General features: G+C 42.9%; 1 protein-coding gene across 3 annotated transcripts in view; it reads left to right on the forward strand.

Annotated features, from left to right (window-relative positions):
• Positions 1 to 12844, forward strand: part of EPHA6 (EPH receptor A6) — a 900076-nt gene that overhangs the window by 683602 nt on the left and 203630 nt on the right. For all 3 annotated transcript variants that reach the window (XM_075072813.1, XM_075072800.1, XM_075072802.1), the window contains one exon: positions 595 to 720. In XM_075072813.1, the coding sequence (XP_074928914.1) occupies positions 595 to 720 (126 nt within the window). The remainder of the gene's footprint in view (positions 1 to 594; positions 721 to 12844) is intronic.

The following is a 12844-nucleotide window of genomic DNA, read 5'->3' on the forward strand; positions in this document are numbered from 1 at the left end:
TACTGCTTGTCTGGTCATGTAGTACTTTATGTCAGGGTAGCAGAATCAGGCCCCAAATTATAAACTATCCTTTGGAAAGCGGGATGGGAGTATGGGGGTGGAGGCCTTTATTATTGAATGAATGAATATTCATGATGGTGCAAGGTTCTGGATTAGCAGAACTGGAGACTGAAGTCTTCTATTAATCCAATTATAACCTTCCACGGATGCTGCCCTACTTCTCCAGTGTCACTCAAGCCCACCTAGAAAGACCACCTCTATGCAGGGAGGGTATTGTTACTTCCATATTCATTCAATCCCTGGCAGGTCTAAAGCTGTCAACAAACATGCCAACTATTGTAGATGTTTGGCCACCCATTCATTTTACATAGGCTCCAATTTAATCAGCAATCAGTTGCTAATAATTTTGGGTCACTATCGACTTAGTCCAGATTGTGTCTGTCAATTTAAATATAAAAGGCTTAATATCCCATCACTAATGCACTGAACCGTCCGGTCACTGCATTTTTTTAAAGTTAATATTGGTTATAGCATGGGAATGTTTGTTGAAGAATTTTTGACTAAAACATAAGTAAAATCTTCCTTTCTTTCCAGTGCGCTTCCCAGGAATAAAAACGTATATTGATCCAGACACATATGAAGACCCAGCTCTTGCTGTCCATGAGTTTGCAAAGGAGATAGATCCTTCAAGAATTCGTATTGAGAGAGTTATAGGGGCAGGTAAAAGCATGCAGGCTTACAAAAATATTAATAATTGTCTCTCCTAGACATAGGGAAACTGCCTTACTCAACTTGAAGTCATATGGTGGTAATCAAATACTGTATCACATGTGGGCAGAGTTTCTCAACAGGCAAGGACACTCTGGGACAGCTCTCACCCTCAGTGCTGAAGTGCAGCAGGAGTGGCAATAGAAGTCTTTCCTGTCCTGCTGCTACAGAAAAATGGATGGGCTGCCTCCTCTTTTGAAGAGTCCAGAAGAATGAAGTGGGAACTAGTTGCTCCCTCAAGACCATGAAAGTGTGGGTGATAAAGCTAACTGGGCTGTCACCAGAAGAAGAGTCCAGATTGGTGACAATGGTAATCTGCATCTTAGCTTCTCCACTGAATGTTGGAGGCCAGTCCTGGGATTCTTCTTTCCTATACAATGGAGGGAGGACAGCAACCACTGCAAGTAGAAGTTCAATCCTCCCTCCATTAGGTGGCTAGGGTTATCTAGGGATGTTGAGTCTTCAGAGAGCAGTACACTCTGACTTTAGGGGTGGGAGGCTGAATATTTATGAGAAAATATTGTGACAGATGTATAGTCTTTGCAAAGATTTTGCTGTATTCTAAAGTTTAATTAAAAGACAAAGAAAAAAGAGTTCCTAGCTGGTCTGGTGGGGAAGATTGACAGATAAATCTAGTAGTGCCTGTCTCTATTTCCACATCCAGACAGACAGACTCCAAGAAAATGCATACAGAGGCATGAACATAACCTCTTCCTATTAAAAGGAAGGGACACTGTAGGACACGTAGGTATGGAAAAAGTGAGTATTACATTTACCACATAAAGGAAAAAACAAAATCAATGTTGTTTGGCAGACTGTGTCACTGAAGCCACATTTTGCTCTATCATCTGACATAGATTAGATAGATCCCAAATGATATTCAATATGCCAAGTACTACCAGTATGTAAATACAATTTGCACTGTTTCCATTATTTTTGCAAAGGTTCATTTTCCTCACACCTATTTCAGAGTTCCCTCTGTTCAGTCTGTCTTTCAGAAGATTCATGAACACGGGACTTTTGACTGAAAGAGTTAAATCTATCTTCCCTTCCAGAATGATAAAACCTTTATTTTCTTTCTTTGAAAGTGTGCAGAATACAGAAAAATCTCTATGAAGACTATAAAAACAAAGCCCATGGTTTAGAAATGTTTCCACTTATTGTTCGCACAAACATGCTCATTGATTTTAAATTCTACATTTTTTTTAAAATGGTCTAATTCTTAGTTGGCCTTGGAAAGATACTGCCAAAACTTCTCAATCTGTGCAGAATGCAGTAGCTTTATTGCACGTGAAGTTTTGTTGAATTTTCTTTTCTGATTTCATTTCATATTGATTTTCATGCCTTCAGTTTTGCTCCAAAATGCAAACTGAAATTCAGCCAAGACTACAGTTTCATCTGATTTCAGGCTGACACCATGCACTGAGGTTCATATGGGATGGGATTTTCTGAAGTGCCTAAAGGTAAGAAGAGCACAAGTCAATTGAAACTCAATGGGATTCATGCTCCTAACTCTGTGAGGTGCTTTTTGAAAATCTCACCCTTTGTTTTCAAATTAAATCATCATCTCACCATGCTTTGTTCACAACTCAGACCAGGTTCACTGAAAAGTTTGCAAAATCTGACAAAATCCAGGCTAGATGAAATTCTTCCAATTTAGGGAGTTTTATTGTGAAAGAGTTGCACAGCTTCTTTTCAGCCACATGGTATGTACTGCCATGAAACTGTATCAAATTTCTGATGCGGGATGGGATGTACAACAGATATTAATGGAACTACATGAGAAACAGTCCTCTACAGGTACATCTAAGACCAAAGGCTAACCTCAAACACATATGGTTTGTACATAATCATTCTTAGCACTTAGCAGAATGTTTTTTCTCTCATAGAAATGAATTCATTTTACTAAAGTGGATAAGTATTATTATCCTCATTTTACAGATGGAAAAACTAGGCAATAAGGGTATGTCTACATTAGAAGTTTTCAGTCCTTTCCCCACAGCTGGACTACCACTCATGCAGTTTTACCTGAGCAAGCTTAACTGATTCTGGACCACTGTGGTCATCTAGTTTGACCTCCTGTATAGATAGATCATAGAACTTCCCTAAAATAATTCCTAGAGAAGACTTTTAGAAACATATCCTATCTTGATCTAAACATTGTCAGTTATGCAGAATGCACCATGCTGCTTGGTACATTGTTCCAATAGTTAATTACTCTCACCAGTAAAAATTTATATCTTATTTCTGATTTGAATTGTCTATCTTCAAATTCCAGCCATTGGATTGTGTTATAACTTTCTCTGCATGATTGAAGAGCCCCTTATTAAATATTTGTTCCCCTGTAGTACTTATAGACTGTTATCAAGTCACTCTTTAGCCTTCTCTTTGTTAAGATAGATTGAGCTCCTTGAGTCTATCACTATAAGACTTGTTTTCTAATCCTTTAATCATTTTTGTGTCTCTTCTCTGAACCATCTTCAACTTATCTACATCCTTCTTGAATTGTGAGCACCAGCATTGCTCCTGTGCCAAATATTGAGGTAACATAACCTCTTTAGGCTTACTTGAGATTCTTGTTTATGCATCCCAGCATTGCATTAGCCCTTTCAGTCACATCATCACACTGGGAGCTATGTTTAGCTGATTATCCACCATGACCCTCACATTTTTTTTTCATAGTCACTGCTTCCCAGAATAGAGTCTCCCACCCTTTAAGTATGGCCTACATTCTTCTTCAGATGTATACATTTAACCATATTAAAACACATATTGTTTGCTTGCACCCAGTTTACCAAACAATTGAGATTGCTCTGCATCAGTGACCTGGCCTCTTTATTATTTTCCACTCCCAAAATTTTTAACTCATCTGCAAACTTTAGCAGTGGTGATTTTATTTTTTCTTCCAGGGTCATTGATAAAGATGTTAAATAGCACAGAGCCAAGAACTAATCACTGCGGGACCCCACTGGAAGCAGACCCACTCAATGATGATTACCTGTTCACAGTTACATTTTGAGACCTATCAGTTGACCAGTTTTTAATCCATTTAATGTCTGTTAATTTTAAATTATTCTAGTTTTTTAATCAAAATGTTGTGTCCAGTCAAATGTCTTACACAAGTCCGAGTATATTACATTGACATTACCTTCATCAATCAAACTTGTAATCTCATCAAAAAAAGTTATTAAGTTAATTTGACAGGATCTATTTTCCATAAACCCAAGTTTATTTGCATTAATTATGTTAGCCTCCTTTAGTTCTTTATTAATTGACTCCTATATCAGTCACTCCCATGGGCTCCGGCTTCCCCTCTTTCCCGTGGGTGCTCGACTCCCCCTTTACCCCTGGCTCTGCCCCCATTCCATCCCTTCCATGAGGCCCTGCCCCTGCCCCACCTCATCCCTACCCCCATTCAAACCCTTTCCCCAAAGTTCCCACCCCAAATCTGCCCCCTCCCTGCCAGTATTCAAACTCCTTCCCCAAATCCCCGCCCTGGCCCCACCTCCTCCTCGCCTCCTCCCCTGAGAGCCCCACATTCCCACTCCTCCCCCCTCCCTGAGTGTGCTAAAGCTGCGGAACAGCTGTTTGGCAGGGGCCGGGCAGGAAGCTCTGGGAGGTAGGTGGAGGAGTGGGGATATGGCATGCTCAGGGGAGGGGGAGGAGGAGGATGTGGGGCCAAAGGGGAGGGGAATTTAGCTGCCGTGGGTCCTCCAGCTCCGGAGCACCCATAGAGTGCCTTTGGCCACTCCATTATGTGGCCTGAGATCAATGTCAGGCCAACAGACCTATAATTACTCAGGAGAGCTAGGAATGGAACATAGATCTCCCAATACTTAGTACTGTGTCCTGAGCAGTAGGTCAGTCTGCCTTCTGCAAAGGTACTCATAAACAATTAGGCTAGTGCAGATTAGCATTCAGGCATGGTAGCTGACACTGAGATACCCAATTCTGTACACCTTTTATTTGAGATTAGAATCTGTCCGTAAAGTCTCCACTAGTTAAAAGGGTAAGAAGTGTAAGGTCACTTCAATATAAGTCACCTGCACAGGAACATAGATTGAAGACACTGCAGTGGACTAAAGTCTTTTAAAACAGTATTATTCTTGTATGTATTTGGGAAAGTGTCTGGGTTGGGGTTGCAGAAATGATACTTGACAGTCAATGTATGTAAAATGAACACAATGAAAAAATATTTAAAGAACTGCTCAATATATGTGATATAGTTTTCCCAGTTACAGAGCCCTTCCAGACTGTAGATAGCCACCACTTGTAGCTTTTACTGGCACGCCAGCCTGAGCAGGAATATCGATACTGCTATTTTTAGCCCGATAGCACAACCCTCCACTAGCCTGAGTCAGTTGCCCTAGGCTCTCAGACTCGCTCCTGTGGGTCTTTTTGCAGTGTAAGCGTACCCTCAGAGACAGGAATGAACTCCTGAGTTCTAATCCCAAGTCTGAGTCACTTTTCCTCTCTCTGCTTTAGTTTATCTCATCTGTAAAATGATGATGACTGATAATTTTTGTTGGTCTTCATTACAAAAGCATTGTGAGGTTAAGTTAGGTATTTCCTTGGATAAGTCAGCCTTATCCTGCATCAGCATGTAAGTTTTAAGTTTTATGTTATCTAGAAGATGCCTTTTTGTTGGATACGTGTCCTTAAATGCATAGGCTTTGGGTGAAGTCACATACTTTATTGGGTAGTGTAACAAAGAATTTTAAATTCATGTGCCCAGGCCTATTCCAACTGAAGTTACAAATTTCATTGACTTCAACAGGAACAAGATTAAGCCATGAGTGAAATATATACAAAATAGACAAACATACAATTAGAACATCTGTCTTTATGTATATTTGTTTTGGTTCCAACTAAATTGCATGTACAATGTCTTGTGAATATTATCTTAGTACCTGCTAAATCCTTATGGCACTTCTTGCAAGAGACATTCAATTAATTTTTCTTACAGAATATATTTTTAATGAATAAAAGGGAGAAGGTCATCGTGTTGAGCCAACTGACAGTGACAGTATGTTTGCACAGCATCTTCTCTGAACATCTTAAAATATTGTGGATGATTCATGGTACACTGAAAAAAGAACAGGCTGTTAATCTGGAAAGTTTCCACCAGAGAATGATGAGTCAGAGCAGGGCATAATTACATTCCAACTCTCAGATTCTAAGAAGTAGAGAGGTCAGGCACTTGAAAGGAATTGGAAAATTCTTTTATTTGGAGGAAATGCATGCTGTTAAGTTTCCCAATCTGAGCTCAATCACTCAACCAGACAGAGTGTGAGAGCTCTTAGAAACACTTTTTTACATAGGAAAATATTGAGACTTTGGTGCTGCACCCATAATGATCCTGTATACCATTAAACTCTGAAAATCTCTGTGGAGGCAAACTCAACTGAAAAAATACTGAGGATGAAATTGGGTTCAGTTCCTAGAAGTTAACCTGAGATCTGCACTGTCAGACACAAAAACATGAGCATTTCCCAAAGGGAACTATGAGTCTAGGGCTTGAAGAACTGCGGTTTATAACATTTATATTATAGTTGCATGTATAGTTTATTGACGTACTACAATGGTAGATGACATGACGATTCAGAAATGTTAATAGGTTTGTCTTTCCTTAAGAGTCTGTTCTTTTTATACAGTAGAACAAGATTCAGTGATTTATTCATATCCTAGTTGAGTATTGACATTGCACTCCAAAGATGAAAATGTATAGGAAGTATTTTACATAGATGTGGCCATTCTTCTCTCCAGCTCACTTAGATGTGTCTCATTTCTGTGTGTTCAATTGAAGAGTATCTATGCTTTACCCCTTTACCCTCCCCGTGTTTTAAGTGTTGTATTTCATTATCCAGGAAAATGCTACCTTTCTGCACTTCTTTTATTATTGAAAAGCCTGTGTGAGGATAAAGGTCTTTCACCAGTCCCTAGATGGGGCACAACTTGGATAAAGTAAGAGAGCTTCTGCGAGTGAGAGGTATTCAGGTCTGTGGTAGCATGGAAAAAGTCTGGATGGTTTAGGCAGTTTTCTCTCCAGAACAATTCCATTAGTTGAGATTTAGTGGGTTCTTTATTATGGGAAGGTATTTTTCCTCTTCCTCTGAGTACAGAGACCATACATCAAAACTAAATAAATTTAATGGATAGAATCTTGTAAGACTGTTTTCTTTGTAACTCAAGTTTTGATGGCTATATAACACAGGGTTTAAGTTTGAGTGATTTTTTTCACTATTCACTGTTGTCAAGGTATCACCCCTACTCTGAACCTTAGGGTACAGATGTGGGGACCTGTATGAGATAACCCCTAAGCTTATTTACCAGCTTAGATCTAGTAGCTGTCACCACCAAATAGCTTAAACAAATATTTATGGGAGAGTCATTTGGAAACTCTTGTCTTTCCCCCAGATATTTCCCTGGTCTTTGTCCCCCTTTTCCTGCAGGATTGAGACTGATTCACTTCCCACCAATTCCTGGTGAGCCCAGATCAAAAAACCCTTGGATCTTAAAACAAGGAAAAATCAATCAGGTTCTTAAAAGAAGACTTTTAATTAAAGAAAAAGGGTGAAAGGAATTCCTCTGTGAGATTAGCATGCAAGCTACTCTCACAGACAGCAGATTCAAAACACAGAGGATGTCCCTCTGGGCAAAAAGCTTACACAGAGAAACCCAATTTGATTCTCCCTCTATGCAAAACGAAGTCACAAAAAAAATAAACATAATCTAATACATTCTTTCTCTTATCACTTACAACTTTTAAGAAATGTTAGATGGCTGATTCCTGGATCCTTCACTCTGGCACAAACTTTTCTGAACAGACAAAAGACTGATTTCCCTCCTCCCTCTTTGAAAACATCTTATTCCCCCATTGGTTCCTCTGGTCAGGTGTGAAGTTCTTAACCCTTTACAGGTAAAAGAGGAATTAACCCTTAACTATCTGTTTATGACAACTGTGCACTGACAGTGTTTACATTCTGTGCTGATCAAATTGTTGGCTTTTCTATTAAGACAGTTTAGTGTATCAGCGCTGGTGGTTTTGGTGGACACAAGGAATACGGGGAGCCACAAATCCCAGACCTTCTAACTTCCCAAGTTCTGCACCACTGATTATCCCCGTAATTCTCTTGTACACTTCACAAAAGATCTCACAAAAACTAAAGTCATTTAACGGCAACAAAATGGCAAATGAAATTCTATTGTGGATAATGTAAAGCATTGCACACTGAAGAAAATAACCCCACCGCGCATATAAGTAACAGTACTATGACTGAGGGCTAATTTAGCTACAAACTAATGCTACGCGCACACAGAGATCTCTGGCAGGTCATCCCTGCCTGCACTACTACGTGTCTCTGAAGACGGTCATCGCGCCCAGGGTGTGCAGCAGCAGTCAAAAAAGCAAACAGAGATATTTATGGCAATCATTTAAAAAGGATATGAGATATGATGGCAGCCTATTACTTATTGCCCCTTAGATAATCCGATAGTACATCCATCATTTCGACTTCGCAAATATCCAGTGTTCTAGCTCTTGTCCTCCGGTATTCCTTGATCCAAAGAAAGAGCTCATAACTGCATTAGGAAGTTCAGAGACGGGCAATTTAAAATGATTTAGGGGTTTGGAACGCTAGCGTTCTCTATGAGGAGAGATTAAGAGGCTAGGAACTTTTCAGCTTGCGCAAGGAGGAAACACTCGGATACATAGGGCTTGGTCCAAGTACACTGCGGGGTGGGAACGGTCCAAGTTATACAAACTTCAGCTATCTGTGAATACGTAGTGCCTTGAAGGGGGTTCGACACATTACCTAGAATCTACTCACTGCGATGATACTTCACTTTGCAGTGAGTCAACTGCTGCTCTCCCTGTCGACTTCTGGCCTGCGCCCATCCCATGGTGGTTGGAGTACACCGGCTAGTCGCACGAGAAGGAGCATTGCCGGGTCGATTTATCGCATCTAGACTAGCTGCGGATAAATCGACCCTGCTGGATCGATCGCTGCCTGCCGAGTCTGTGGGTAGTCTTAGACATTTAACCCCTTAAGGCGGGATATGATGAAGAGGTATATAAATTCATGTATGGTGTGCGTGAGAAGGCTGAATAAGGAAAAGTTATTTACTTGTCCCATAATATAAGAAACTAGGGGCACCAAAATGAAATTAATGAAGGGCAGCAGGTTTAAAACAAATAAAAGGACGTTCTATCCACACAAGCACCATACAGTCATCCTGTGAACTCCTTGTCCCCTGTGAGGGAGGTTTTAGTGTAAGTGACTGGGGACTATACAGTGGTTTTTAGAGAGAACTAGATAAATATTTCGATGAGGTTAACGTCGATTAATGGAATGTTAGCCAGTACTAGGAGTAAGGGAATGGTGTCCCTAGCCTCTGTTTGTCAGCAGGTGGAGATGGATGGCAGGAGAGAGATCACTTGATCATTACCTGTTAGGTTCACTCCCTCTGGTGCACCTGGCATTGTCCCCCACCCCCTGGATATTTTTAGTAAAAGTCAGGGACAGGTCACGGGCTTCTGTGAAGTTTTGTTTATCGCACAAGACCTGTCTCTGACTTTTACTAAAAATACCCATGACAGAATCTTAACCTTAATAGAAAATATCTTTATTGTAATGTATATGTGCAGTGGAGCTGAGTTAAAGTCCTTAATTATAGGATCACATACAATTTCTAAAATAACATGTAGCAGCTTGTAATATTTTTCCATTTTTGTCTTACACTAATTTCATTCTCATAGGAGTTCTGAATACATGTATTGATTTAGGCATTTTACTTTGACAACTTCTTTTAATTCTATGGGATTTTCTTTAATAATTTTGTCAACAACTATACACACTGTAATTTGTTTCAGTCACCAGCACAGAGTTCCTTGCATCCAAATTATCACAATTTCTCCTTGTTATACCTAATCTACAATATGTTGTTTTACATACTGTTTACTGTGGATGTCTTGTTTAAATATCATTCATGAAGTCTCTCTAGCACAGAATTACATGACAGAGAATTACACAATACTAGAAAATACTGTGTGTCTATGGTTCTAGAAAGAAATTGTTTGATAACATATTGTCTTTGAGAAGCAATATGTGATGGTGTAATTATACCATATATTGTAAAGCACATGTCCAGTGGGGCAGTTAAAGTTGTGTGTACCACCCTAGCTACAATATGTACAGCTTTTTTGTTTAGTTTTATAGAAAAAATTCAAAACACAGAAATATTTGGTTAGACACCACCTGAATCAGGGAAGAGGTCTTATCTTCTGGGCATATGTACTAATTAACTAAGTTAGCTAATTGGGTAGGTAAAGTGTAGCCTTCCTTTGCACTCAGTGTATCCCATGCACCTCATATGGACACCAGTTCAGCAAAGCACTTAAGAATATGGTTGTCTATCCAGACTCTATTCAGGAAACCACCTAAGCACATGCATAAATCCTATTGATTAAAGTGGGATTTAACTACATAACGTTAAGCACACACTTAATGTTTTGATGTATGAGGGCTAAGATGCATAATAGGAAGTACCTCATTTCCCACCTTACCTGCTGTTAACTGAATCAGGGAAGGGGTCCTGAGGAAAATACCTTATTCTCAGTGCACATTTACTAATTAAGGGTATTTCTATACTGCAGAAAGGTGGGATCTTAACTTGAGTTAGTTAATTTGGATTAAAATAGACTCATAGACTTAAGGTCAGAAGGGACCATTATGGTCATCTAGTCTGACCTCCTGCACAATGTCACCCACCCACTCGTGTAACAAACCCCTAACCTATGTCTGAGTTATTGAACTCCTCAAATCATGCTTTAAAGACCTCAAGGTGCAGAGAATCCTCCAGCAAGTGACCTGTGCCCCATGCTGCAGAGGAAGGCGAAAAACCTCTAGGGCCTCTGCCAATCTTCCCTGGAGGAAAATTCCTTCTTCTTGGAGTGATTGCGCATATACATTCCAGTTAAGTATGTGTGCGTCACATGCACGTTCGTCGGAAGACTTTTTTACCCTAGCGACACTCGGTGGGTCGGCTGGGCGCCCCCTGGAGTGGCACCGCTGTGGCACCAGATATATACCCCAGACAACCCAGCCACCCTTCAGTTCCTTCTTACCGCCCGTGTCGGTCGTTGGAACAGTGGAGTGCGGCTTAGCTGACCTCCACCTCCCTAGCTACTCGTAGTTTCTCATTGTTACTGTGTACATAGTTGTTGTTCTTGTAGATATTTAGAATTAGTTATAAGTTCTTAGTATAGTTAATTTAGTACTAGTTAGCGGGGCTCGGGGTGTAGCTCCTTCCCTGCACCCAGTGCCGGTGCTCATGCCCGGCTCACCGGGCTTCAAACCGTGCTTGGCCTGTCACAGGCTGATGCCAACAGGAGACCCACACGACTCCTGTTTGAAGTGCCTTGGGGAATCGCACTTAACAGCCAAGTGCTCTATTTGCAAGGCTTTCAAGCCGCGAACTAAAAAGGAGCGGGACATCAGACTGAAACAGCTCCTCATGGAGGGGGCCCTGACACCACCACCTTCGGCACCCAGCACTGGTCAGTCGGTGAGCAGAAGCGCCCCTACGGCACCGGATCGCACCAGTACGCCTAAAGACTCTCGGCACCGGCCGTCACTGGCACCGAAGTCAGCTCCACGTCGCTCCCTCTCCCCGAGGTCGAAGAAGGCCAAGACTCCTGCTGCTTTGGCACTGCCCACACCACAGCCAGAGAGTGTGCCCAGATCGGACTGCCCGGCGCCGATACTCGCTGCAGCACTGTCTAAATCAGCACCATTGATTCCGGTCCCACAAGGGCCGTCGAGTCCGGCACCTGATAGCTCCTCGGCGCGTACCACGGTAGAGCTCACCATGCCATCCATGCCAGAGGCATTTTCAGCTGCGAGAGACTTAATCGCCTTAACGGACTCGGCACTGCCTCTACCCCCAGCACCGCCGGTGCGGGTAATCCAATCTCTGGGCAAGCCGACCCTGACTAGACCACCATCTGTCGGCACAGTGGACAGGCACTGCTCAAGATCGCCGTCCCGCAGATGTTCCAGGTCAAGACTATGCTCCCGCTCTCAACGCTGCTTGCTGTCCCGGCACTGTTCTCCTACACGGCACCGGTCAGACTCGCGGCACCGGTCGGACTCCCGCTCTCCACCTCACTATCCGTGGCACCGCTCCAGTTCTCGGCACCGATCCAGGCACTGTACCTCTCGGAGCCATTCACGCCGCAGGGACTCGAGATGTCGGTCGACCTCCCGGCACCGGTCTGGTCTCAGGTCCCGGTCTCGATCCTGGTACCATTATGAATACTGGCACCGGTCCCCGTTAAAGAGGGGAGCGAGGTCCGTCAGAACCTTAGCCCAAGGTTTCTCTGCTCCTCCCTGGCCATCCAGGCAGATGTCGGTGTCCTCTCACACGGACAGTTATTACGACCAGGACCGAGATACGGAGGTGCCTACCGGAGTCTTCCAGGAGGCCCGGTCTCAGGACCCGGGAACTCACCAGTGGTCCTTTTGGACACCTTGGGCATACCATCAGGCCCAACGTGCTCCATTGGTCCAGACCCGCTCCGCTTCCTCAGAGCATCGAGCTCCAGAGGCCACCATTAGCTGTCCCCCTCCAGCTGGGACAGAGGAGCAGATGATCCATCTACCAGGTTCCCCGGTACCGCTGGAGCAGGAACCGATCCATGAGCAATAGGCCATTCAGGACCCCCTCATCCCCGGTGTTTCATCCTCCTCTTCTCCAGATGAGGCGATGGCAGGGACCTCATCATCAGGGCCCCCGCCGATAGACCTCAGAGCCCATCAAGATCTCCTTAGGAGGGTAGCGCTCAACATCAATCTTCCAGTAGAGGAAATCCCAGAGGTCGAGGACCCAGTTGTGAGCATCCTGTCAGCGGATACCCCCACTAGGGTGGCTTTGCCTTTCATCAAGACCATCCAGGCCACTGCTGACACCTTATGGCAGTCCCCAGCCTCCATCCCCCGTACGGCAAAAGGGGTCGAGAGGAAATACATGGTACCCTCCCGGGGGTACAAATACCTATATGTCCACTCTCCTCCCT

The sequence above is a fragment of the Chelonoidis abingdonii genome, chromosome 1 (assembly GCF_003597395.2).
Source record: "Chelonoidis abingdonii isolate Lonesome George chromosome 1, CheloAbing_2.0, whole genome shotgun sequence".
NCBI classification, from domain to species: domain Eukaryota; kingdom Metazoa; phylum Chordata; order Testudines; family Testudinidae; genus Chelonoidis; species Chelonoidis abingdonii.